A 22145-nucleotide genomic window follows, 5' to 3' on the forward strand; every position below is an offset into this window, starting at 1 on the left:
CAAAGGGCTGCGCTGGCAGGTCTATTACTTGCAGACGCCAGGCAAGATGCCAAGTTTTCATTTTACATTGCAGTAGTGCTGCACAGAAGTGCTGGACTCTGGGGTTTGTTTGTCCAATTGTGACTGGTGCTGGAGTGCTGTATGAGACAGAGGCGTAACAGGGCGACGGCTGGGTGCAAACCTAGACCCGCACACTGCAAACGAGGGTCTTAGCCACTAGGCAAAAGAGCAGGGGTATCCAATCGCGACCCCGGGGAGTCAGGCTGCCCCGGGTTTAACAGGTGCAATGATGTCATTAAGTACGTGTAGGCGTGGATGGAGGTTTGATTTGTTCAGTTGGACAGGTTTAGCAGGGTTGGAACAAAGACCAGGAGTGGAAGAACCGACTTTTAACCTCATCTGACCATCAGGGGCCAGAGTCCGTAACGGCAGCGCACCACACGCAGCACTTCCCGTTAAATGGTGTATAGGGTTCCTAGCGCATACCTGGGGGTGGGAGTGAGATGGGTACACCTCTGCTGGGAACAGAACAATGGACAATTGGGTGGCCCAGAATCTTCGCAAAAATGACTATCCTGTCAGAATATACTCTTACATTTTGGCACCTTGTGCTTCCCTCCTTTGCTCTAACCAGACAAAAGTGCAATAATCCTGTTTTCTTGTCCCGACGTGTTGCATAGGTGTTTACTGCTGGCGGTAGTGTGACTGGGTATTTGGGGCTACGCCTCCAAACACTTTTAACACATATTATTATTTTCTTGACGAAGCAGATTACATTACAGAAATGAATTCACTTGGAAATAGTTAAATAAGATTTCTTGTGCGTTGGGAGGAGCCAAAATAGTCTGAAAGATGTTATCTCCCAATTTATGATGAAGGGAGGTGCACATAATCGTCTTTCGCCCGAGACGCGCACTCTGAACAGAGGGGAGAGCAACAGCTGAGCAACAACGGTGTGGGTTGTATGTTTACGCAACACACGGGGAATCTGTGGCTGAGAGACAGACAGCACCGGACTAGCGCTCTGGCTGCGGTGGCGGTGCGTGTGCCTGGGTACTCTTCGGAAGCAGACACTACAGACGTGCTTCTGAAGCATACGCGGTGTCCTTGTGAATGTGATGAATTTGGACAGCCAAGGGAATAACGACCGGTACCATCGAACAGACACGGAGAGAGAGCGCGAAAGAGGTGCATATCATTAGCAATTAAGCAAATGCAATTATTTGAATAGAGTCACGGGTTTGAAAGGAACCCTTTTGGAAGCCGTGGATAGCGATTCTCTTCCTGCTTTTCAAACGAAAAAACAACGCCGAGGACGCAGGAAAGCTATCGAGGTGTGCTTTATTATATATATATATATATATATATATATATATATATATATATTTATCTGTATATTATGTAGTATTTGTTTTAATATTTATTTAATTGTTTATTATATAGAGGGAGGGAGAGAGAGAGAGAGAGTGTGTGTGTTAAACCCTCTATTGAAACGAGTAACGGCAGCAACAGCTGTTCAACAATTTACCTTCAGGACAAAGCTTATCCCACAAAGGAAATGCACTTTTAAATATATGATGTTTATTGCACATGTATTGTTATAAAGGGAGTAAATACTAGCGCTACACTGATGGATTATTTGTATTATTAATTAAGAACTATAGCGTGCAAGTGTGGTTTGGGGACTATGAGCCCTAGGAGTGGTGAGTGTGTTTTCCGATGTTTAAATCTCGAAGGTTTTTTTTTTTTTTTTTTTTTTTAATAAATAAGGTCTGTTACCACAAGACAAACCGCAAAAACACACCCTTTACTAACAATGTGATAAAAACCATCCTGCACCGAAATTACCTGACTCAGGTACAGAATTGTTCACTAAAACACTTTAAATGCGCTGTGAACCTGAATGTACAGAACAGTTTGTATACGAGTGAAGATGGAATTATTCAATCGAGAAATCTTTCCCAGGTAGAATCAATTAATGTTTATGTTTATGAGCGAGATTATTTAAAAATATTTACATGTACACACACAAAAAAAAGTTTAATACACGTGGGTCTGCTTTGCTTGTTTTTTTTTTTAAGTTTCCGTATGAAAACTGGTACTGGAATTCCCAAACCAGCACCGCGCCACCACACACCACATCGCGCTAGTTCTTAAACGCCAAATACAGAGATTGCATCATTTAGGTTTAAGGAATAATACAACCGTGTACTTCAAACTAGATTATAAAGCACGGATAAAAATCAGATTCCTATTGCATAGCAGTGTCACCCATTCCTGGTTTTACTCGGAGCTTGATTAACCACAATGTATAGATAACAAGCTCAGGTGTGTCTTACTAAACTCATAGGAAAACCAGGAATGGATCAAACTGCTATGCAATGGGAGTCTTATTTCCATCCCTGTGAGGGCACACAGAAAAGGAGAGAGGAACACTGAAAATCACGAAAGTTGCACTGTTCTGTAAGAACACAGCCTCACCTTTTAGAGATATTCAGCTTGAAAAGGTCAGCGAGATTAACATGTCACCATGGAGACCAGCAGCAGCCAAACCCAGAATCTGGATAGATACTAGCTCATAATGTTCTTGGCTGGTGCAGCCTGTCAATGGTAAAGTTCGTTCTGCTGTTTGTCAAAAGGGGTTTCAGAATGAAATATCAGGTTACATGTTTTTTTGTTCTTCTGTCACCTGTATGGGGACAGGTGTACATGATCTATCTGCTCAGATGCATCTTTTCATTAGTAGAAATGTCCTGCAGCACAGTATTGCCAGGATAGAGGCATTGCAGAGTTTAAGCCTGGTGAAATAAACTGAGCAGCTCTGTGTTCTTTTAAAAGGGTCTGCTCCAGTTCTAGAGCTCTCAGCCAAACTCTGTGTTTTCTCAGCAGAAAATATTGTGATTTATTGTGAAGTTATCAAAGCACTGATAATAAATGAAAGGGTGGAATCTGGTCTAGACATGACACAAGCCCTCGCTGTGGCAATGCAGACTTGTAGGAGGCAAGTACCGCTCCAGAAAAGGAATGGTTCACATGCATCAGCCTTGACTAAACAGGAAGACATAATATTGTGGTTATTTATTTATAAAACAATAAGAAAGAAAAGACACACTGACACACACACACACACACACACACACACACACGCACACACATTGACACACACACACAATGACACACACACATACTGAGACACACACACACACACGCTTTCTAATTTTATCCAGGCCTGGGAATGTAGACATAAAAAAAGAGACTGCAAGAGACGGCCCAAAAATATTGACACGTTGGGCTAAATTCCCAAAGCTATCTACTTCAAGTTGTCACCAGCACAATCTTACGTTTTTATTGTTTTAGAATTGCTGTTGATGGCTTCCCCCCCGCCCCCAGGACGATTTTTGAAATGTGAGGCTGTGTGGTCCAGTGGTTAAAGAAAAGGGCTTGTAACCAGGAGGTCCCGGGTTCAAATCCCACCTCAGCCACTGACTCATTGTGTGACCCTGAGCAAGTCACTTCACCTCCTTGTGCTCCGTCTTTCGGGTGCGACGTAATTGTTAGTGACTCTTCAGCTGATGCATAGTTCACACACCCTAGTCTCTGTAAGTCGCCTTGGATAAAGGCGTCTGCTAAATAAACAAATAATAATAATAACAGTAAGATGCAAGCTGCTGTCTAACTGCAGTTACATTCATGTGGGCAGTCTTATTTTTCCATGGGATAAGCCTCATAAAGTAGGCACAGAAAACCAGGGGGGTTTGTAAAGTGACAGTCCAGGTCTATACGATTCTGGGCAACAGCAACGCAACCTTACGCGGAACAGTAAGGCGTCTTTCTATGAGACTGAACTGTCACTTGCACATTGTGGCAGCTAATGCAAGCTAGACAGGGGTTAGTACTGCAGCTTCTATCTGCTCTCATGCTGTGATTCTTCTCTTCTGTTGCAGTCCAGGTGGGGGCTTGGTTTCTGGCTGAGTCACACACTTCTTCCAGTTCAATACGGGAGGCAGACGTTTCACCTTGACACGTGTTCTACAGCACTAGACTCCCGGCCTTCAGCAGAACGCATGCCTGGAGTGGAAGCAGTTGTTTAGTTTATCTTCTCTCCTTTTCATCCTTGGCTGGGATCGCTGATTCCTAGCAGTGTAATCCGCCTCTAGTTTTCTTGGAGTTTTTTTCTGTGGGATTTTGAAAGCACCAGGACTTTAAGCTCTTCTCAGCTCTGTGCTGGCTTGGCGCTGGTTTCTTGGTAGAAGTGTCTTTGGTGGCATTAGCACTGGAAGCTACCTGTCTATTAGGAACCTGAGCCATTCATGTGTCCAGGAGGCAGCCCCTTCAGTTTCAATGTAATGTGAGAGAGGAGAGATGTGGCGATGTAGTATGAGAGAGGAGAGATGTTGCACAGCATACAGGGATTATCATACACACTGGTAAATTAAGCAGCACTGACTCATTCACGTGCTTCAAATACTTCTGATAAGATTTTTAAAAATGCTGCAGCTGGCTTGATTACAAGCCTCGGGGATTTGTTTTAAAACCTCCCTGTGAGGCGCTGAGAGCCTGTGTGGAGACGGGTCTGTGATTGTTGCTGGTTTGAGCGAGTGGGACCCCGCTGCTCACAATGGGGATGTCCCAGGGCACCTACACCTTCCTGACCTGCTTCGCTGGCTTCTGGCTCATCTGGGCGCTGATCGTCCTGCTGTGCTGTCTGTGCAGCTACATGCAGCGCCGGGTGAAGAGGAGGCACGAGGAGAGACTCAGAGAGCTGACCCTGCGCACGCTGGAGATGGACGCCCTGGTGTATCAGGGATACCCCCCCAGGGAACCCCCCGGCGCCTGGGCAAACGCACACGGTAAGGCCATGCAGTCTTTATAGAGGGCCTCGCACTGCTGGCATATCAACTGAAGCTAAGCGAATGCATGTTTAGAGGATTACATTAAAAGCTGTCCTTTTTTGTACTTGTCTGTCAGGTCCTGGAATGGGCTGTTAAGCACATTAATTGCGTGAGTTCTTCACAGCTAGGTGGAAAACAAACAATAGGAAATCAGCTCTGGTGACAGGAGAGGAGAGGAGAGGAGTGTGTAATTGGCTGGGCAGGAGATTAAGGCGACAGATGCTGATTTAACACAAGAGGAGATGTGTGAGAGGGAATCTCAGAGTCTTAGGGGACTGGGACATAGAAGAGAGAGAGAGGAGAGAGGTAAGAGAGTGTGGGGCATTGAGCAGCTCTGAGCTTCAGTCTCTCTCTCTCCTCTCTCTCTCTCTCTCTCTCTCTCTCTCTCTCTCTCTCTCTCTCTCTCTCTCTGTCAGTTCCTTGCAGCTGTTCTGTTTTTGACGGGAGGTTATACATATTGTAGTCAGCCCTACTGCCTGTGAGTTTTATGCTTCATTTTGCATCATGTCTCATATTGTAACTGCCAAAGCAAACCAATCTGCATAATGTCATTTTATACTAGGTTTTTTTTTTTTTTTTGTCATCCCCTTTAAAATAATAATGAAACATCAGGACATGTGCAGAGCTTTAAACCCTTGACAGGCTTCGTTCAGCCGAGTACAGCATGTTGCTTTCGCACAGTAATGAAGGTAGACCCCGCTGTGTCAGCTGGAGTGTTTCAAGGATGCAGCTGCTCAACATGAATGTAGCTGCTGTATTATTTCGTGGGTGGCAATGTGCCACCTGTGGCCAAAAGTTTTGCATCACCTACCATTTTAGTGTATGTAAAACTACAAAGCGGTGTGTAATTCAATATGTTAACGTACCATTATTCAGCAGGTTTCATTCGACTCTGTGACGCAAAATGAGTTCATTCTAAAGGGTGATGCAAAACTGTTGGGCACAGCTGTAGAGTGTTATATAAACTGTTCTTAGCATGTCGCCGCTGTAAAACACCCTGGGCTGTTAAGTAAACATGCTGGCATTGTTGTTTAATATCCTCCACCTTTATAAAACTAGGATGGTAAATGCAGCTTTGTGAATCATCAGCAAATATATACATATGGCACACCAATGGAGATATTGAAAGAATGACCCAGTGCTGTAAAGCTTCATATGCCATTGCTAATCTAGCTCGAAACTGTATGTTTCAGGGTAGTACGTACAGTTTGTGTCCACATGAGGAAGTGAAGAAGTATTTGCATATCCCAAAGTAAACCTCAGCCTCAGACCTTTATCTGGGGGCCGTAGTTCCTGGTACTGTTACCCAGGAATCTAGCTGGTCTGGTGTGCACACATTATAAATCTAGCTGGTCTGGTGTGCACACATTATAAATCTAGCTGGTCTGGTGTGCACACATTATAAATCTAGCTAGTCTGGTGTGCACACATTATAAATCTAGCTGGTCTGGTGTGCACACATTATAAATCTAGCTGGTCTGGTGTGCACACATTATAAATCTAGCTGGTCTGGTGTGTACACATTATAAATGTAGCTGGTCTGGTGTGCACACATTATAAATCTAGCTAGTCTGGTGTGCACACATTATAAATCTAGCTGGTCTGGTGTGCACACATTATAAATCTAGCTGGTCTGGTGTGCACACATTATAAATCTAGCTGGTCTGGTGTGTACACATTATAAATCTAGCTGGTCTGGTGTGCACACATTATAAATCTAGCTGGTCTGGTGTGCACACATTATAAATCTAGCTGGTCTGGTGTGCACACATTATAAATCTAGCTGGTCTGGTGTGTACACATTATAAATCTAGCTGGTCTGGTGTGCACACATTATAAATCTAGCTAGTCTGGTGTGCACACATTATAAATCTAGCTGGTCTGGTGTGTACACATTATAAATCTAGCTAGTCTGGTGTGTACACATTATAAGGAAGCGGCTGTACCAGGGTAATGCAAAGAGCAGGAAGCATAAAAAGGGATTTCGTTTTATTACAGTGTCATCAGCTTACTACTGTCGTTTTTTTTTGCTTTTCTCTGTGTCCCTGCAGAAGTGATTGGGAAACCCCCTTGCTATGAGGAAGCGGTGATGATGGAAGACCCCCCTCCCCCTTACACTCAGGTTCTGGCCGACACCCAGGGTGGCGTTTACCCCAAAGCTGCTGCTGGGGGGTCCCGGAAACACCAGGACCCCGAAACGAATAAGTCCCTCCCTGAGCCGGTCCTCTCGGAGCAGCCCTACACCTCGTTCATACACCTCCCTGGAGCAGGACAGTGGAGCTCCCAGGGGACACTGCTGTCCACTGCAGATCTGAACCGCACCAACCTCCCGGCCGAGAGCACTGAGGCTCTGCCCGCTGCCTTCCCAGTCATAGGCAGGAGCACGGCGGTGTGAGGAGGGCAAGCAGGCTGCTTCTGTACTGAGAGGGGAAACTGTAGCACTCCTCAGCAAGGCCTGGGGAACCACAGCAGCGTACAGCTGCAGGACACAAAGACTGCATCTTCTTCACAGGCTGCTTCTGTACTGAGAGGGGAAACTGTAGCACTCCTCAGCAAGGCCTGGGAAACCACAGCAGCGTACAGCTGCAGGACACAAAGACTGCATCTTCTTCACAGGCTGCTGCTGTACTGAGAGGGGAAACTGTAGCACTCCTCAGCAAGGCCTGGGGAACCACAGCAGCGTACAGCTGCAGGACACAAAGACTGCATCTTCTTCACAGGCTGCTTCTGTACTGAGAGGGGAAACTGTAGCACTCCTCAGCAAGGCCTGGGGAACCATGGCAGCGTACAGCTGCAGGACACAAAGACTGCATCTTCTTCACAGGCTGCTTCTGTACTGAGAGGGGAAACTGTAGCACTCCTCAGCAAGGCCTGGGGAACCACAGCAGCGTACAGCTGCAGGACACAAAGACTGCATCTTCTTCACAGGCTGCTTCTGTACTGAGAGGGGAAACTGTAGCACTCCTCAGCAAGGCCTGGGAAACCACAGCAGCGTACAGCTGCAGGACACAAAGACTGCATCTTCTTCACAGGCTGCTTCTGTACTGAGAGGGGAAACTGTAGCACTCCTCAGCAAGGCCTGGGGAACCATGGCAGCGTACAGCTGCAGGACACAAAGACTGCATCTTCTTCACAGGCTGCTTCTGTACTGAGAGGGGAAACTGTAGCACTCCTCAGCAAGGCCTGGGGAACCATGGCAGCGTACAGCTGCAGGACACAAAGACTGCATCTTCTTCACAGGCTGCTTCTGTACTGAGAGGGGAAACTGTAGCACTCCTCAGCAAGGCCTGGGGAACCATGGCAGCGTACAGCTGCAGGACACAAAGACTGCATCTTCTTCACAGGCTGCTTCTGTACTGAGAGGGGAAACTGTAGCACTCCTCAGCAAGGCCTGGGGAACCATGGCAGCGTACAGCTGCAGGACACAAAGACTGCATCTTCTTCACAGGATGCTTCTGTACTGAGAGGGGAAACTGTAGCACTCCTCAGCAAGGCCTGGGGAACCATGGCAGCGTACAGCTGCAGGACACAAAGACTGCATCTTCTTCACAGGCTGCTTCTGTACTGAGAGGGGAAACTGTAGCACTCCTCAGCAAGGCCTGGGGAACCATGGCAGTGTACAGCTGCAGGACACAAAGACTGCATCTTCTTCACAGGCTGCTTCTGTACTGAGAGGGGAAACTGTAGCACTCCTCAGCAAGGCCTGGGAAACCATGGCAGCGTACAGCTGCAGGACACAAAGACCGCATCTTCTTCACAGGCTGCTTCTGTACTGAGAGGGGAAACTGTAGCACTCCTCAGCAAGGCCTGGGGAACCATGGCAGCGTACAGCTGCAGGACACAAAGACTGCATCTTCTTCACAGGCTGCTTCTGTACTGAGAGGGGAAACTGTAGCACTCCTCAGCAAGGCCTGGGAAACCATGGCAGCGTACAGCTGCAGGACACAAAGACTGCATCTTCTTCACAGGCTGCTTCTGTACTGAGAGGGGAAACTGTAGCACTCCTCAGCAAGGCCTGGGGAACCATGGCAGTGTACAGCTGCAGGACACAAAGACTGCATCTTCTTCACAGGCTGCTTCTGTACTGAGAGGGGAAACTGTAGCACTCCTCAGCAAGGCCTGGGGAACCATGGCAGTGTACAGCTGCAGGACACAAAGACTGCATCTTCTTCACAGGCTGCTTCTGTACTGAGAGGGGAAACTGTAGCACTCCTCAGCAAGGCCTGGGGAACCATGGCAGCGTACAGCTGCAGGACACAAAGACTGCATCTTCTTCACAGGCTGCTTCTGTACTGAGAGGGGAAACTGTAGCACTCCTCAGCAAGGCCTGGGGAACCATGGCAGCGTACAGCTGCAGGACACAAAGACTGCATCTTCTTCACAGGCTGCTTCTGTACTGAGAGGGGAAACTGTAGCACTCCTCAGCAAGGCCTGGGGAACCATGGCAGCGTACAGCTGCAGGACACAAAGACTGCATCTTCTTCACAGGCTGCTGCTGTACTGAGAGGGGAAACTGTAGCACTCCTCAGCAAGGCCTGGGGAACCATGGCAGCGTACAGCTGCAGGACACAAAGACTGCATCTTCTTCACAGGCTGCTTCTGTACTGAGAGGGGAAACTGTAGCACTCCTCAGCAAGGCCTGGGGAACCATGGCAGCGTACAGCTGCAGGACACAAAGACTGCATCTTCTTCACAGGCTGCTTCTGTACTGAGAGGGGAAACTGTAGCACTCCTCAGCAAGGCCTGGTGAACCATTGCAGCGTACAGCTGCAGGACACAAAGACCGCATCTTCTTCACAGGCTGCTTGTTGGAAACTTCAGAAGTTACCCCTGAGAGGGAAGCTAGCCCCCTACCGGACGACTTTGAATGGGGGTGGAGCAGTTTAATTGTGTTGTCAAAATGTCACATGGATCCCCATGTGAGAAACAGCAATGAAAGTGCATTATATTGGGACAGGGTGTTGCCACTGTCGGGCAAGCACTCTGTGACTAGAGAACAATACAAATGCAGTGATTGTGATGTTTCACTACTGAAAATAATACAGAGATCTTACATTGCAGGTGTAATGCACAAGTGAAGCTGCAAGTTGCAATGCATTGTCATTATTTGTCCGTTAGGGCCAACAATATTGCACCTTTAGTGCTGTAACTACTTTATAGTATAGATAAAAGGGGTCCTATGTGGCTGAATGTGGTTAACATTTCCAGTACGCTAGTGACAAGTTAAGGTAAAGAGGAGATGTGTTCAAATCCCAAAGGTTTCTGAAAAGCACTTTTTTTTTTGTAGCTTGTAAATAAATAAATAAATAAATAAATAAATAAATAAATAAATAAAGTAAGAAAGTGCATTGGATTGCAGGATCAGCCCTTAAAAGGAGTTTCTACTTCAGAGCCACGCGTTTAGTTTCCGTAGCACGTTATCAATATGCTCTGAAATAACCGTTCGATGGATTTGTTTTGTTTTGTTTTGTTATGTTTTACTGGTGAGGTTTCCACGTCTCTTTCACATGTGCTTGCTTTCGAGACGCTTCCTCTAAAGCCTGCCCAGTCTCTTCCTCCATCACGCAACTTTCCACTGTGCCAGTGCAAACAACCTCGCTAGAAACCAAAATCTCAAAGCAAACAGACACCGCAGCCAGGAGATTGAAGACAAGCACTGAACATTGAGGTACTAAAACCCAGTAGATATCATTCGACACCTTACAGGAAAGGTAAAGAAGACGATCCCTGGGGAGCCGTTATCATGCCCCTGCGTTGAGCTCCAGTGATTCAGTGCGTCCCAGTGCAGTGTTACTAGACAGTGTGCACACTCCAGTTTGTTTATTGTACTCGGTATCAGACGGGTTATTGCACTGTTCTTGTTTTACTGTCTTCTCCAGTTTTTGCTGGTTCAGATGATGACGCTCATTCCACTCCATTAGTTCAGCTCGACAGATGCTATTTTCTGCACTGCCATGCAGGTGATCAGCCACGCGCTTTCCCAGACAGTGTGCTTGCGTGCGTGTGTGCGTGCATACAATGGTGTAGCTTGTTTATTTTTCCATGATGAATGTTAGCGATTGACTTTATTGATTGAGATTCCTAAAACTATACGCTGCGGGTTTTGAAGCAAGTGTGATTGTGTGCCGAAAAAAAAAAAAAAAAACACACACTTTCCCCTAAAGGTGCTGCTGTTTATCTCTGATTAGGATTTCTTTTAATAGCACCTGCCACCTCCTGGTGAGCACATCTTGTGCTTTCATATTTACTGCAATGTTTAACCATAAAGGAAACTGTTTCTGTACACATGCCTTCACACTGTGTTTCATGTTTGTGCCTGAATGTTCCCTGAGTGTGTTTTATACTGTTTACAAAGACCTGCTGCCCGTCAGAGCTACATGGTTCACGACATGTACGATTCATGGAATTATTTCATTAGCTGAAGAGACTGCAGCTGGCATAAACACGAACGGCATAATTGCAGACCCAACTAAACAACATTCCCAGCATCTGTGCCCAGAATAGAACGAGGCTCCCTCTGCAACACACACAGCTCCTGTACTTTATTCTTAGCTGCTGTTTGTGGAAACAATAATGTCATGGGTCCCCCTTTCCTCCTGTAGAAAAAAACTACTAATTTTTTGTACTTCAGTGTGGAATAGGCTGACATTTCTCACCCATAGACGTTGCTGCTGCTTCCTGGTACTCAGTCATGTCATGCATGGGTTGTAGTTGAAACACACTCCAGTGGTCTAGCTGCAGTCAGACCATGCATTTGAACTTAAATAGCCTATAAATAAATTACAGATTTTGGTTAAGTCAAGTGTATGCCTAAAGTGGCTTAATTACAATATTTTAAAAGCCCATTGTTAATGTGCAGGTCCAGGCGTGCAGTTATTGGAACACCTTTTGTGTGTTAGTGCGTTCATGGAACTGGTACAATTGCTGGAAACTCTGTCCTATATCTGGGGAATCGGATCATTTTAAGAATGTAGTTCCGGGACAATCCATCGTCATTTTATTACTCCAGTATTGCTCTTGAATTTCTTACATTTAGCATAAAACACTTTAATGAGGAAATAACTACACGGGTGTGACACTGCTTCTCTTTCTGCAGTGAACACATGAACTCATTTTAACAGCTGTGTCTGCAACATACAGTGCCACGTGGTTGCATGCTATCTGGAGAATGATATGCAAATTCCAAATGCTAATTTAAATGCAGGTCTCTTTGCAGTGTTCAGCAGGCCTGTGTTTCATTCCATTGCACCATGCTTGCTCTTGCTAAGGCCTGGTCACGGCTGCTGCAGCACTGCGTTTCACAGTCTGTGTTCTGCAAACATACAAAGTGTTTCAATGTAGATGCGGGTCAGCAGCTCCAGGAGCTAACGCCTCAACGCAGCAGTGTTGTTATTATGCTCCAGTTCATTTCTCAGACGGAGGGATCTCAGCTACACGGAGAAGGAAGGAGCGATGCTGATCTCTGCTTGCCTCGTCAGTACCCTGGCAAGCTGCAGATTAAATTCCAGTTCATTTTGTTCGAGGTCCTGCGTTAGATACCGAGATGATTATCGGCTCTCTCTGTCCTTGTGCATCTGACATTCCGTTCTTCCATTCTGAGAATACGTGCGCAGGTTTCAAGGGGCAGGGTGCTTGTAGCATTCCTAACACAGGCCTGTACTGGGGGTAGAATGTACAGAAGGGAAGACTCTGGAAGAATCGAGAAAATACACACCAAGTAAAGATATTCAACTCAGGTACCTCACTTCCCTGCTGCATCTACACAATGACTTTTGATATCGAGTGGTAGTTGCCAGTCTGAACACTGAACGGCTTTTACAAACCAAAAAAAACAAACATTCGCATGGAGGTTTCTGGAATTCTTTTATTAACATACATCAGCACTTAGCAAATCTTGTGCTTATTTTGAAAAACGGAGTGCGTGAGAAGCGGACGGAAGAAGAATAGGAGAATAGGAGGAGAAGAAAAGGTAAGAAAGAAATGAAGTAAAAAAGGCAAAGGAAACCGCTAGCCTTGCAAGGGGGGGGGATCATCTCCTAGCAGCGTGGAGGGAGAGAACGGGTTACACACGACCACGGAGTAGAAGAAGTGAAGAATAACAAGAAGTAGAATGTAGTGAATTATTTCAAAGGGCCAGAGTCAATGTTAAAGATGCCGGCTCCATTCTAATCATTTGTGACCCCCTCCAAAGCAGAAAAGAAAATTAAAAACACCCCATAAAAATCACAGCCTGCCCTCTCCCTTCCCTCATTCACAAACGAATCCTGTCCTCTCCCAAGGAAAACCACAGCCTGCCCTCTCCCTTCCCTCATTCACAAACGAATCCTGTCCTCTCCCAAGGAAAACCACAGCCCGCCCTCTCCCTTCCCTCATTCACAAACGAATCCTGTCCTCTCCCAAGGAAAGCCACAGCATCCCAAAACATTCTTTAATGTAGGTGTAAACATTATTATTATTATTATTATTATTATTATTAATACTGATTTGATTGTTTTTATTGCTTGTTTCTGATCCTGCACAACATACGCTTCCCTCGATATGTAAATAGCTCGCCCGTGTGTAGGTCTGGTATTACAGGACTGATCATGAACTCCAATAATACCTCACACTCCACCCCTGCTGGGGTTTGTATCACAGAGAGAGGAGCGCAGGTCAAACTCGTAGTACTGAAACACGGCAGAAAAAGAGCTTGATTGCCAATGACAGCGATTGCGTTGGGTGTTTTATTTAACAGAGGTAGATAGTTTAAATAAAATACCAACAAACAACATTTACCCCCCCCCCCCCCCCGATTTTAACTCTGGAATAATTGAAGATGCAGGAATACAAGGGCGCAGTGTCGCTGCTTCAGGATTTATAATTGTGGTAGCCTGATTTCCAGAGGGAGTATAAGACCAAAAGCAGCTAAGGGTTGATTGATCATGCAATTAATACACAAAAAAATGTACATGCACTGTATGTATATGAATTCCAACACTATGAATGATCTTGAAGTGCAGTGCGTCTCCAACTGCAATACGTAGGGTAGGGGCGTCAGTCCTGTAAACCTGGCACGAGGGGAAGGCTACCTCCCTGAATCTCCGCCCCAAATTATAAAACACGTTTAACAAAGATCTAACAAACCCTCCGTTTCCCTTCAAGCTCGTCTTCTCGTTAGCCCAGAAGTGATCAAGTATCAAAAATTAGAAAATATGATAACAAATAAAAAATGGCACAGGGTGTGGAAATAGGGTATTTATTATTTTAAAATGTATCCTTATTTTTCTATGTGCTTCTCATCCCCAACATCACAAACACGCTAGTGTAGCCCTGTCCACTAAACCAGACAGGTCGTCTGTATCAAAGGCAATATCTAATGCAAGGCTATCAAAAGTTTGATTGCAAATTTAAGCAGTTCGCTTTTCCTTTCCGAAGCAGATCCTTCCCAACACGATTCGCCACAATCCCCACAGTTTATATTTTTAATGAATTAAAAACAGGCTGCACCTTTAACAAGAACTCTAAACGTTTTTTTTTTTGTTTTTTTTTCATTTTACAGAATTTTTGATGCAAGGCTTATTGTTACATTATTAGTTTTCAAAGTGTTTCTCTCCGTCTCTCCCTCTTCACTCCTCTGCTCCGTACTCATCCTCCTCTGTCACCGGGTCCGTGTCCCAGCAGGTGATGTCAATCTCTGCAGCAAAACAAACAGGACACAGCATTCAGCTGCCACACGCAGTGACAAGTCACAGTGCTGAAATTCCACTGCATCTTATCCAGCGCTTACACACGTCATCCCTCACTGGTTAATGTTTGACAGCGAGTCCTGCTGAGCCCGATCTTTGTAGCTGTGATTTGGAATAATGCAATACACGGTGTGTAGCAGACACTGTCATTTCACACAGTTTGAGCAGCTCGGCTTCTCTGTGCAGGGCCACACTGCATTGTGGGTAACCCCAGCCCTGCTCATCTCCATCCTGCCACTATACATGCTATCATCATCATCATCATCATCATCATCATCATCATCAACACTACCTGGAGGCTTGTTATAGAAGATGGGTCCCGGGGCCACTTTTGCAGAGCACTCATCTGATTGGGCGAATTCCTCCTCTTGTGATTGGCTAAAATATCCTTCGCTCGCCTTCGATAAAAAAAATTTATATATATATATATATATATATATATATAAATCAATATTTTGTGTATGAAAAGGGTTAAACAAACAATTTATTTATTTATTTATTTATTTATTTTTTAAACTATTCCACCATAATCATGTAAATAAATCTTGAAACACATGATCCAAATCATGCCATCCCCGCACTGGTGGTCTACCCTGCCTCTTTCTCACTACAGTCCTTAACCTGGGCTGCCCTCTAGTGGTGTATAACAGAAATAACAAAGCTTTTAGAGACGTCATCAGTCTTCCCTGTGTTTTAAACCATGAATACCCTGGCTGCCTGTTTCTCCTCCTCCTCCTCCTCCTCCTCCTCCTCCTCTCTATATTACCTGCGTCCCCTCCTTCTGCAGCGTCTCTCCGTTGGTCATCAGCAGCTCCTCCTTGTCCTGGCTGTCGGACCCCGATGCCTCCTGCAGGGCGCGCTGGTACCCGAGTGTCATCTGGTGCTGGCCGCCGATGTCCACCAGGCTGGGGGGGTTGTCTCCCCCCTCCTCGGCCTCACAGAATGTGGCGGGGGGCTCGGGCAGGTCGTCGAAGCTCAGGAGGGTCCCCTCTGCTGCAGGGGGCTCCGAGTGCAGGGGCAGGGGGGCCGCGGAGGAGGAGGGGTCCTGGGGAGGGGCCTCCACTAGCAGGGGCAGCTGCTCTGGAGCACACTGAGGGGCGGGGCTGTCCCACAGGTCCAGCAGGCTGGCCGTGGGGTCCTGGGGTGGGGGCACTGGCTCTGGGATGGGGTGCATCTCTCGGAAGTCTGAGATGAGGGGCTCCTCCTCGTGCATCTGAGGGGCGACGCTCTGCTCAGGCTTGTCCCTGGACGAGTCCACACAGGGGGGCAGGGCAGGCTCGGGGGGTGGGGGGGCTGCTGCAAGGAAGCAATGAAACTCCAAAACTAGACCGTTTGTTTAACTATAAAAACACTGAACTGGGCCGAATTCAAACCTGCTAAAAGAAACCTTGCAAATTCATTGAGGAGTGTTTAGACGACATTAAAAATAACTGAATTTACTAACTATCTTCCATTATATTTAGTTTGAATTAAGTAAGTGAACATCTTCTAAAGGACAACAACCCCAATGACTGACTGCGTTTTATAAACTCAGGTGACTGAAATAGAATAGACATTGTATGATAAAAGATTCTAATTTGACTGGCAAATCAGACAAATTTTAATCTACTTTGAAATGAAAACTGATGGTCGTACTTTACTGCCCTGGCCATTCAGAATGGAGCTCACAAGTGGCAGGTTGTTCAGTCTTCCAGTTTATGATGTCACAAGGACCCCTTGACTGGGGCGTTAAGGAGCGGATCTTGAACCAATAGCTGAGCTCCCCCACGCCTGACACAGACTAACCTTGGAATCAGACAAATTAGACAGGACACAGTGTCCTTGTGTAGGAGATTAGCTGTCCTAGTTAGTGGCATTGGCACGTTGTTGCAGCTATTTGCAAATAAACACTTTGGCTAAATGTAGCCCATTTATTGCAGAATCCTGCCTCTTGTTTTCGGTTTTCTCGGTTTGTCCTCTTTACTCACCCCAGTCGCTGTGGCTGTCCGGCTGCGTGTCATCCTCAGTCTCCTCGAAGATGGGTGTGGTCACGATTCTGGGAATGGGTGTGGTTAAGAGAGGGGTGGGGCTCCGGTCAGGGCTGGCACTGATGAGGTCATCTTCTAGAAAGACATTCAGGGGTCAATGCTTCAGGGAAATCCCAGGTTCCAGGAGGAAACTGAACAAATTATTTTTGAAGTAGAATACAAAATAATGCCAATAAAAGTAAGTGTGTTAGTAACAAACAAGCAGATAGAAAAGCACACGATCCACATCCACCTAATCCACAAAAACACGTGACACACGCACCTACATACGGACGGACGGACACACACACAGAGTAGAAACGTTTGTCTAGATTCTTTGTAGTGCTGCACTTCTATATATCTCATGAGTGACACCCCCTGAGTGTCTGTCAGGACTATACAGTAAATGACTACAGTGATGCACCTTTCCCACCATTGCAGTGGTACAGAAACCACCCTGCAGTTGTGTAGCTCAGGATGCTGACTGAGCGAGGGGGGGCGGTCTCACTGTAGCAGCCCTCCAGCCAGACAGGGCCAGTGCAGTACCTACCGGGCAGGCTGGGCTGCAGCTGGGTGAGGGGCAGGGCGGGCGACAGCAGCGGGGAGCAAGGGGGGGACGAGCTGGGCTCAGGGAGACTGTGGTGCAGCTTCAAGAACGGGCTCTCCAAGCGGCCTGAGAGGGGGGCCAGGGAAAAGAGAGGAGGGGGGAGAGAGAGGAGAGGGGGGCAGGGAGAGAGGAGAGGGGGGGGCGAGTGTGTGTGAGGAGAGAGGAGGGAGAGGGGGGGCGAGTGTGTGTGAGGAGAGAGGAGGGAGGGAGAGAGTGTGAGGGGAGGCAGGGAGAGAGGAGGGGGGGCGAGTGTGTGTGAGGAGAGAGGAGGGAGGGAGAGAGGGGGAGTGTGCGAGAGGTAGGGAGAGAGGAGAGGGAGAGAGTATGTGAGAAGCAGGGAGAGAGGAGGGGGAAAGAGTGTGTGTGAGGAGAGGCAAGGAGAGAGGAAGAGAGGGTGTGAAAGGAGGGAGGGAGAGGAGATTGAGAGTGTGTGTGTGTGTGTGTGTGAGAGAGAGAGAGAGAGAGAGGAGACAGGTGAGGAGACAAGGAGATAAGCCAGGGACAGGAGAGGAGGTGTGTGGGGTTTGAGAGGAAAGGCAGGGGGTGTAATAGAGTGAGTGTGTGAATATGGAAGAGTGAGAGAGAGGCCACAAGGGACAGGGAGAGAGGGGAGGAAGAAGGGAGGGACAGACAGAGAAGAGAGGGAGAACGAAAGACAGACAAACAGACAGACAGACAGACAAAGAGAGAGAGAAAGAGCGAGAGAGAGCGTCATGCAGAGTGCAGACGTTGCAGGTCATGCCTTCAGTAACCCTGCCTGCCTGCCCATTGCTGTTAAAGTCATCGCACTGCGGCTTCAGAGCCAGCAGGGGGCGCCTGTCTCCTCTCTTGCAGGAGAACAAGGAGATGGAGGCGGTGGCTCTGCTGTGGGTATGGAGAGTGCTGTCTCTGCTGCAGGACACACCCTCTCCAGCTGCAGATCTGTAAGGAGAGCAGCTACCCTTCTCTCCCCACACAGCCAACTGGAATTTATGCACAGAGGCAGAACACAGGGCTGATCAAAGCCAGTCGAAACTCTCACCGGAACATGTTTAATATGCTGTGCTTTCAAATGTGGGCAAAACTTGTTCCAGCTTTCCATGCGATCCCCCCTAGTCCCAGATCCTTACTACTGTATTCGGTGTAACACTGTGCAACGACCCTTAGAAAAGCACTGACCAGCGAATAGCTGCTAGTTCAGACTGACCACTGCCATTACCAGTAACAGACATGCCGTCTAGCGACGCAAAAACAGCAACAGAAACTGTTCTTGATCTTCCAAACACCTTGAGAGATGCAAGGGATCCGGAACGGTACGTTTGCAACAGCGTTTTGGAAAATTCCCTGTTCAAAATAGATCAACTGAAAACTGGAGAGATGATGGACTGGAGAGGGGGGCCTTAATACTGAATACAGGGGGGGCCTTAATACTGATGGGGACTTTCCATAGGAGCCAATCAGTACTGTGAAAAAGAGGCCTTCATTGTGAAGTGATCTTTACACTGAGATAGGAAGGATGTCTGCCTGCATCTATTTTCTGATCTGGGTGGAGTAGTTTACCACAGCAGCTCTCTCACTGAGCCTGCCTCAGCATTACTCCACAAACCCACAGAATCTTTATTGTGGTTTCCCTAGCCTGCTAGAGGGTTGCTACGGTAACTGGTTCTTATTATTAGTGATGGGGTTGGACGGTTCAGCCACTAACAGAGTCCACAGTACCAGATGGATTAGTAAAGAAAACAAAGACAAGCCTTTGAAGGAGAGTGCTGCCTGCATCACTGGGTTCACGGCGACTGAACCATGTGACCCTACCTGCCCTGTGGCTGGAGAGAGGGGAGCTGTCGAAGCTGATGGCCACGGCCCGCTCTCTCTGCTTGAAGTACTCGCGAGGGTTGTCTGTCCTCTGAGCGATGATCGCTGCTGCCTCCTGCAGGACACACACAGAAGGACATGCATCAGGAGACGTACAATGCTTACACACTCTGGGGCAGGGTTCCTGCTTTTCAGTTCAAATTCCTTTTTAAAATCCATTCCCAATTCAAATTCCTTGGGAGAGAATTGGAACTGACATTTTACACAATTGTTCAGCTGCTTTCATTTGAAGCCAATTGAATTGACTAACTAACAGTGACTTAAATTGAAGTAATTTGTTGCCACAGTGAGAAGCTCATTTTAACAGAATACCACGGATTGCAATTTTTATTAACGATGTGTTGGAACCGATTAAAGAAGCTCAGTCAAGTAAAAAACGGCTGGTTTCACAGGCCCATGTTAGCACTACAGTCTCCGACCGGCCCAGGATTAGTGTTCACCAGGCCCTGTGAAACCAAGACGGAGTTCTGACGCACACTGTCCAGAGAGTGCCTTCATCGGGGTCTTCACTATCTCTATATTTGGGTACCATGTTGCTGTTGTTTTGCAGTCTGACGCGGTGACTGTATGTTTTTATAATCTGGGTACAGTGTGTGCAATGTGCTTGAGTCCGAGTCAGGGTTCATGGTTCTGCTGAAGGAGGAGGCGTCACACTCCACATGCAACCCCTCTATAGACAGTAGATCCTGCTAAACTGAGCCTTTGTGGCTCTTTTAAACCTCTTTCAAATCGCAGATTTATTTGCATTTTCAACCGTTCTGCTTTTCTTCTGTTTTTTATTTTATTACAGACATCTATCTACGTGGCCGTGCCTTCTGGTGCAGCTGATTGGTGGATTCGAGTCCGAGGCTTCTAAAGCACTGCAGGAATTGTAACTGTTTTTATAATAGGGTGCTGGGAAGCAAGGGGTTAATAGAGGTCAAGGTTTAGAAATACGAAAGCAGCGGTGTTCAAAGCTGTCTCTTCCACTCCTGGCTTTTGTTCCAACCCTGTTCTAAACTATTTCACTGAGCCAGTTAAACCCGCATCCAGACCTGGATTGGACTGGCCCTGCAGGACTGTGACTGGACACCCCTGTATTAAAGGACACCTAATAAGACTAACATTTTGACTGGACGTACATCTTCTGGCTACATTCCAGATAATCAACATGAAAAAAAGAAGAAGTCAGAAAGAAAAAGGAAGAAGACAAAACGCTCTGGTCTAAGCTGCGCCCCCTTGTGGATGCTCTCTAGAACAACCCACCTCTACTTCCGACTCCATCTTCTTGAGCTGCTGACTGGCCTCTTCCTCCTGTTCTACCTGAGCAAGGGAAAGGGGGACAGCGTTTTAAAACCGTCATTCCCGTCTCTTACCAGCAGGGGGCTCCAAATCAACTGATTCTCTCCAGCACTAGGATGTGTGAGGGCTAATGCAACTTCAATACAAAGTGTTGCCATTTCCACTGCACTGATTGTAAATGTGGTAAGATTTTTTTTAAAAAGACGTTTTCATTGTTTGTTTGTTTTTTTAAATGGAAAGTCAACTCTGTAGTTTCCACACAACCCTCAATACCTTCCTGTCAAACACTGCAGTGCTGTGGTACGGTGCAGATTGCAATGTTATTGATGATCTCATATTCTACACACTGGAGGTATGGGGTGGACTTCACTCACTGCGCTTTAAATGCAGATCTTTGTTTCAATGCTTTAAAAGGGACTGATATACTCTATCCGAGCTTTATTCAAATATCTGCAGCATCCTCACAACAGTCAGCTGACACAGACAAGACAGATAGGCAAGCAGGCAGATAGACAGACTGAGAAGACAGACAGCTATGCATATCTCTACGCAGAGAGTGCGCTGGACATTGAGAACGGAGGAACGTTTCACATGCACTGCACCGGTGGGGTCCACGTGAGCATGGCCGATTGTGCAAAGTGAAGCCAAGAACGCGAGTCAGGTTGGAAACCCACAGCGCCCCCTAGCCAGCGGGAGGTCTGCGCTCCTCTCTAGGCATGCTTTACTCACAGACAGACAGCTTTCTCTTACAAAAATGGACTGGTCTTTCGTCCTTTCTTGCACATCCTCTACCTCCTTGCTCTGCTGCTGTCTCCTGTCCAAGAGAAAAAACAGCCTGCTGTCAATAAGAATTGCAATTCCAATCACAATGCTATATTGTTCAATTGCAGTCACACTTACAAGTATGCTGCAGTAATTACAATTATAAATTAGCATTACACTACAAAACTGCACGCATGAACATGTTTCCTCTCTATTATAAATACAGAAACATACTATATAAATCAATTGACTATATGGTATGATTCTTGCGTAGGTGTGTGCCAAGGTTCAACTGCGATTGCAATTTGAATTGCCTGGAGGTCGAGCCGGTGCGGAGGGGTTACCTGTGTTCCTCGATCTGCATCTCCCTCTCATGGTACCTCTTCTCTCGCTCCTCCTGCTCTCTCCTCTCCAGCTCCATGCGCTCCTCCTCGAACCGCTGCCTCTCCTCCAGAGCCTTCCTCCTCTCTTCCTCCTTCCGCATCTCCTCGTCGCGCTGTGGAGCCAGGCACAATCACCCCACTGCACCACAGCACTGCTCACTGCACCTCATCACCACCCACTGCACCTCAACGCCATCCCTTTATCCATTGCATTTCAATCACATTCACCTGAATTTCATTACAGCGAGAGACAGAATGACTCAGAACTGAACGAACACAAAGGGATGTAATTAGGGAAAGGGAAGGACGCTCAAGGAATGCATATCAGTATCTTTGATTTCACCAATTGGTAAGGGTCGCTATCATGCAAAGCTGCTTACTTCACATTCTATTACATTTTAATCTGTCAAAGCCAAGGAGACCGTGGACTTCAATGACCTTTCTGATTCGTTTCTCTCTAGATTTACATTGACAGTTTAAAAAGAAAGTAGCTTCCAGCACATAGGGAAGTGTGCATCACTTGCTGACAGGATATTAGAAGAAGCCGTATTGGAATGTGCAGCTGGAACTAGCCGTCCATGTCAAAGGTTAATTGTGTTTGGCTCTGCTGGCCTCTTTCACTGCTCTTGATTACACAG

The 22145-nt window shown here is 46.8% G+C and overlaps 2 protein-coding genes across 18 annotated transcripts in view; one reads left to right on the forward strand and one right to left on the reverse strand.

Annotated features, from left to right (window-relative positions):
- Positions 1-705: 705 nt before the first annotated feature.
- LOC117413059 (proline-rich protein 7-like) lies at positions 706-11175 on the forward strand. Of its 4 annotated transcripts, none has more exons than XM_058996477.1 (3): positions 706-1334; positions 3945-4850; positions 6944-11175. In XM_058996477.1, exons 2-3 carry the CDS (start codon positions 4619-4621, stop codon positions 7285-7287), a joined length of 576 nt encoding a protein of 191 aa, XP_058852460.1. In that variant the 5' UTR covers positions 706-1334; positions 3945-4618; the 3' UTR covers positions 7288-11175. The 4 variants fall into 4 exon arrangements, with proteins under 4 accessions (XP_058852460.1, XP_058852458.1, XP_058852462.1 ...); XM_058996475.1 differs by having other exon boundaries at positions 3950-4850; XM_058996479.1 differs by having other exon boundaries at positions 706-1188.
- Positions 11176-14111: 2936 nt separating this feature from the next.
- Positions 14112-22145, reverse strand: part of LOC117431631 (drebrin-like) — a 40045-nt gene continuing 32011 nt past the window's right edge. For 2 of the 14 annotated variants that reach the window (XM_058996466.1, XM_058996465.1), the window contains exons 7-15: positions 21469-21620; positions 21113-21176; positions 20327-20383; positions 19022-19136; positions 17174-17296; positions 16585-16719; positions 15384-15913; positions 14910-15015; positions 14112-14565 (exon numbers count right to left, since the gene is read on the reverse strand). In XM_058996466.1, the coding sequence (XP_058852449.1) occupies positions 14498-14565; positions 14910-15015; positions 15384-15913; positions 16585-16719; positions 17174-17296; positions 19022-19136; positions 20327-20383; positions 21113-21176; positions 21469-21620 (1350 nt within the window). In that variant the 3' untranslated portion in view covers positions 14112-14497. Of the gene's footprint in view, positions 14566-14909; positions 15016-15383; positions 15914-16584; positions 16720-17173; positions 17297-19021; positions 19137-20326; positions 20384-21091; positions 21177-21468; positions 21621-22145 lie in introns of all 14 variants that reach the window. The other 12 variants (XM_058996464.1, XM_058996461.1, XM_058996462.1 and 9 more) reach the window with 11 other exon arrangements.

This window comes from Acipenser ruthenus, chromosome 22, assembly GCF_902713425.1.
Source record: "Acipenser ruthenus chromosome 22, fAciRut3.2 maternal haplotype, whole genome shotgun sequence".
Lineage (NCBI taxonomy): Eukaryota > Metazoa > Chordata > Actinopteri > Acipenseriformes > Acipenseridae > Acipenser > Acipenser ruthenus.

What these genes read in the sequence shown, in the direction of transcription:
- LOC117413059 (XM_058996477.1), top strand. Translation starts at nt 4,619, where the DNA reads ATGGGGATGTCCCAGGGCACCTACACCTTCCTGACCTGCTTCGCTGGC. An exon ending in CGCCTGGGCAAACGCACACG is followed by an intron (nt 4,851 to 6,943) that starts GTAAGGCCATGC and finishes GTGTCCCTGCAG; the next exon opens with AAGTGATTGGGAAACCCCCT.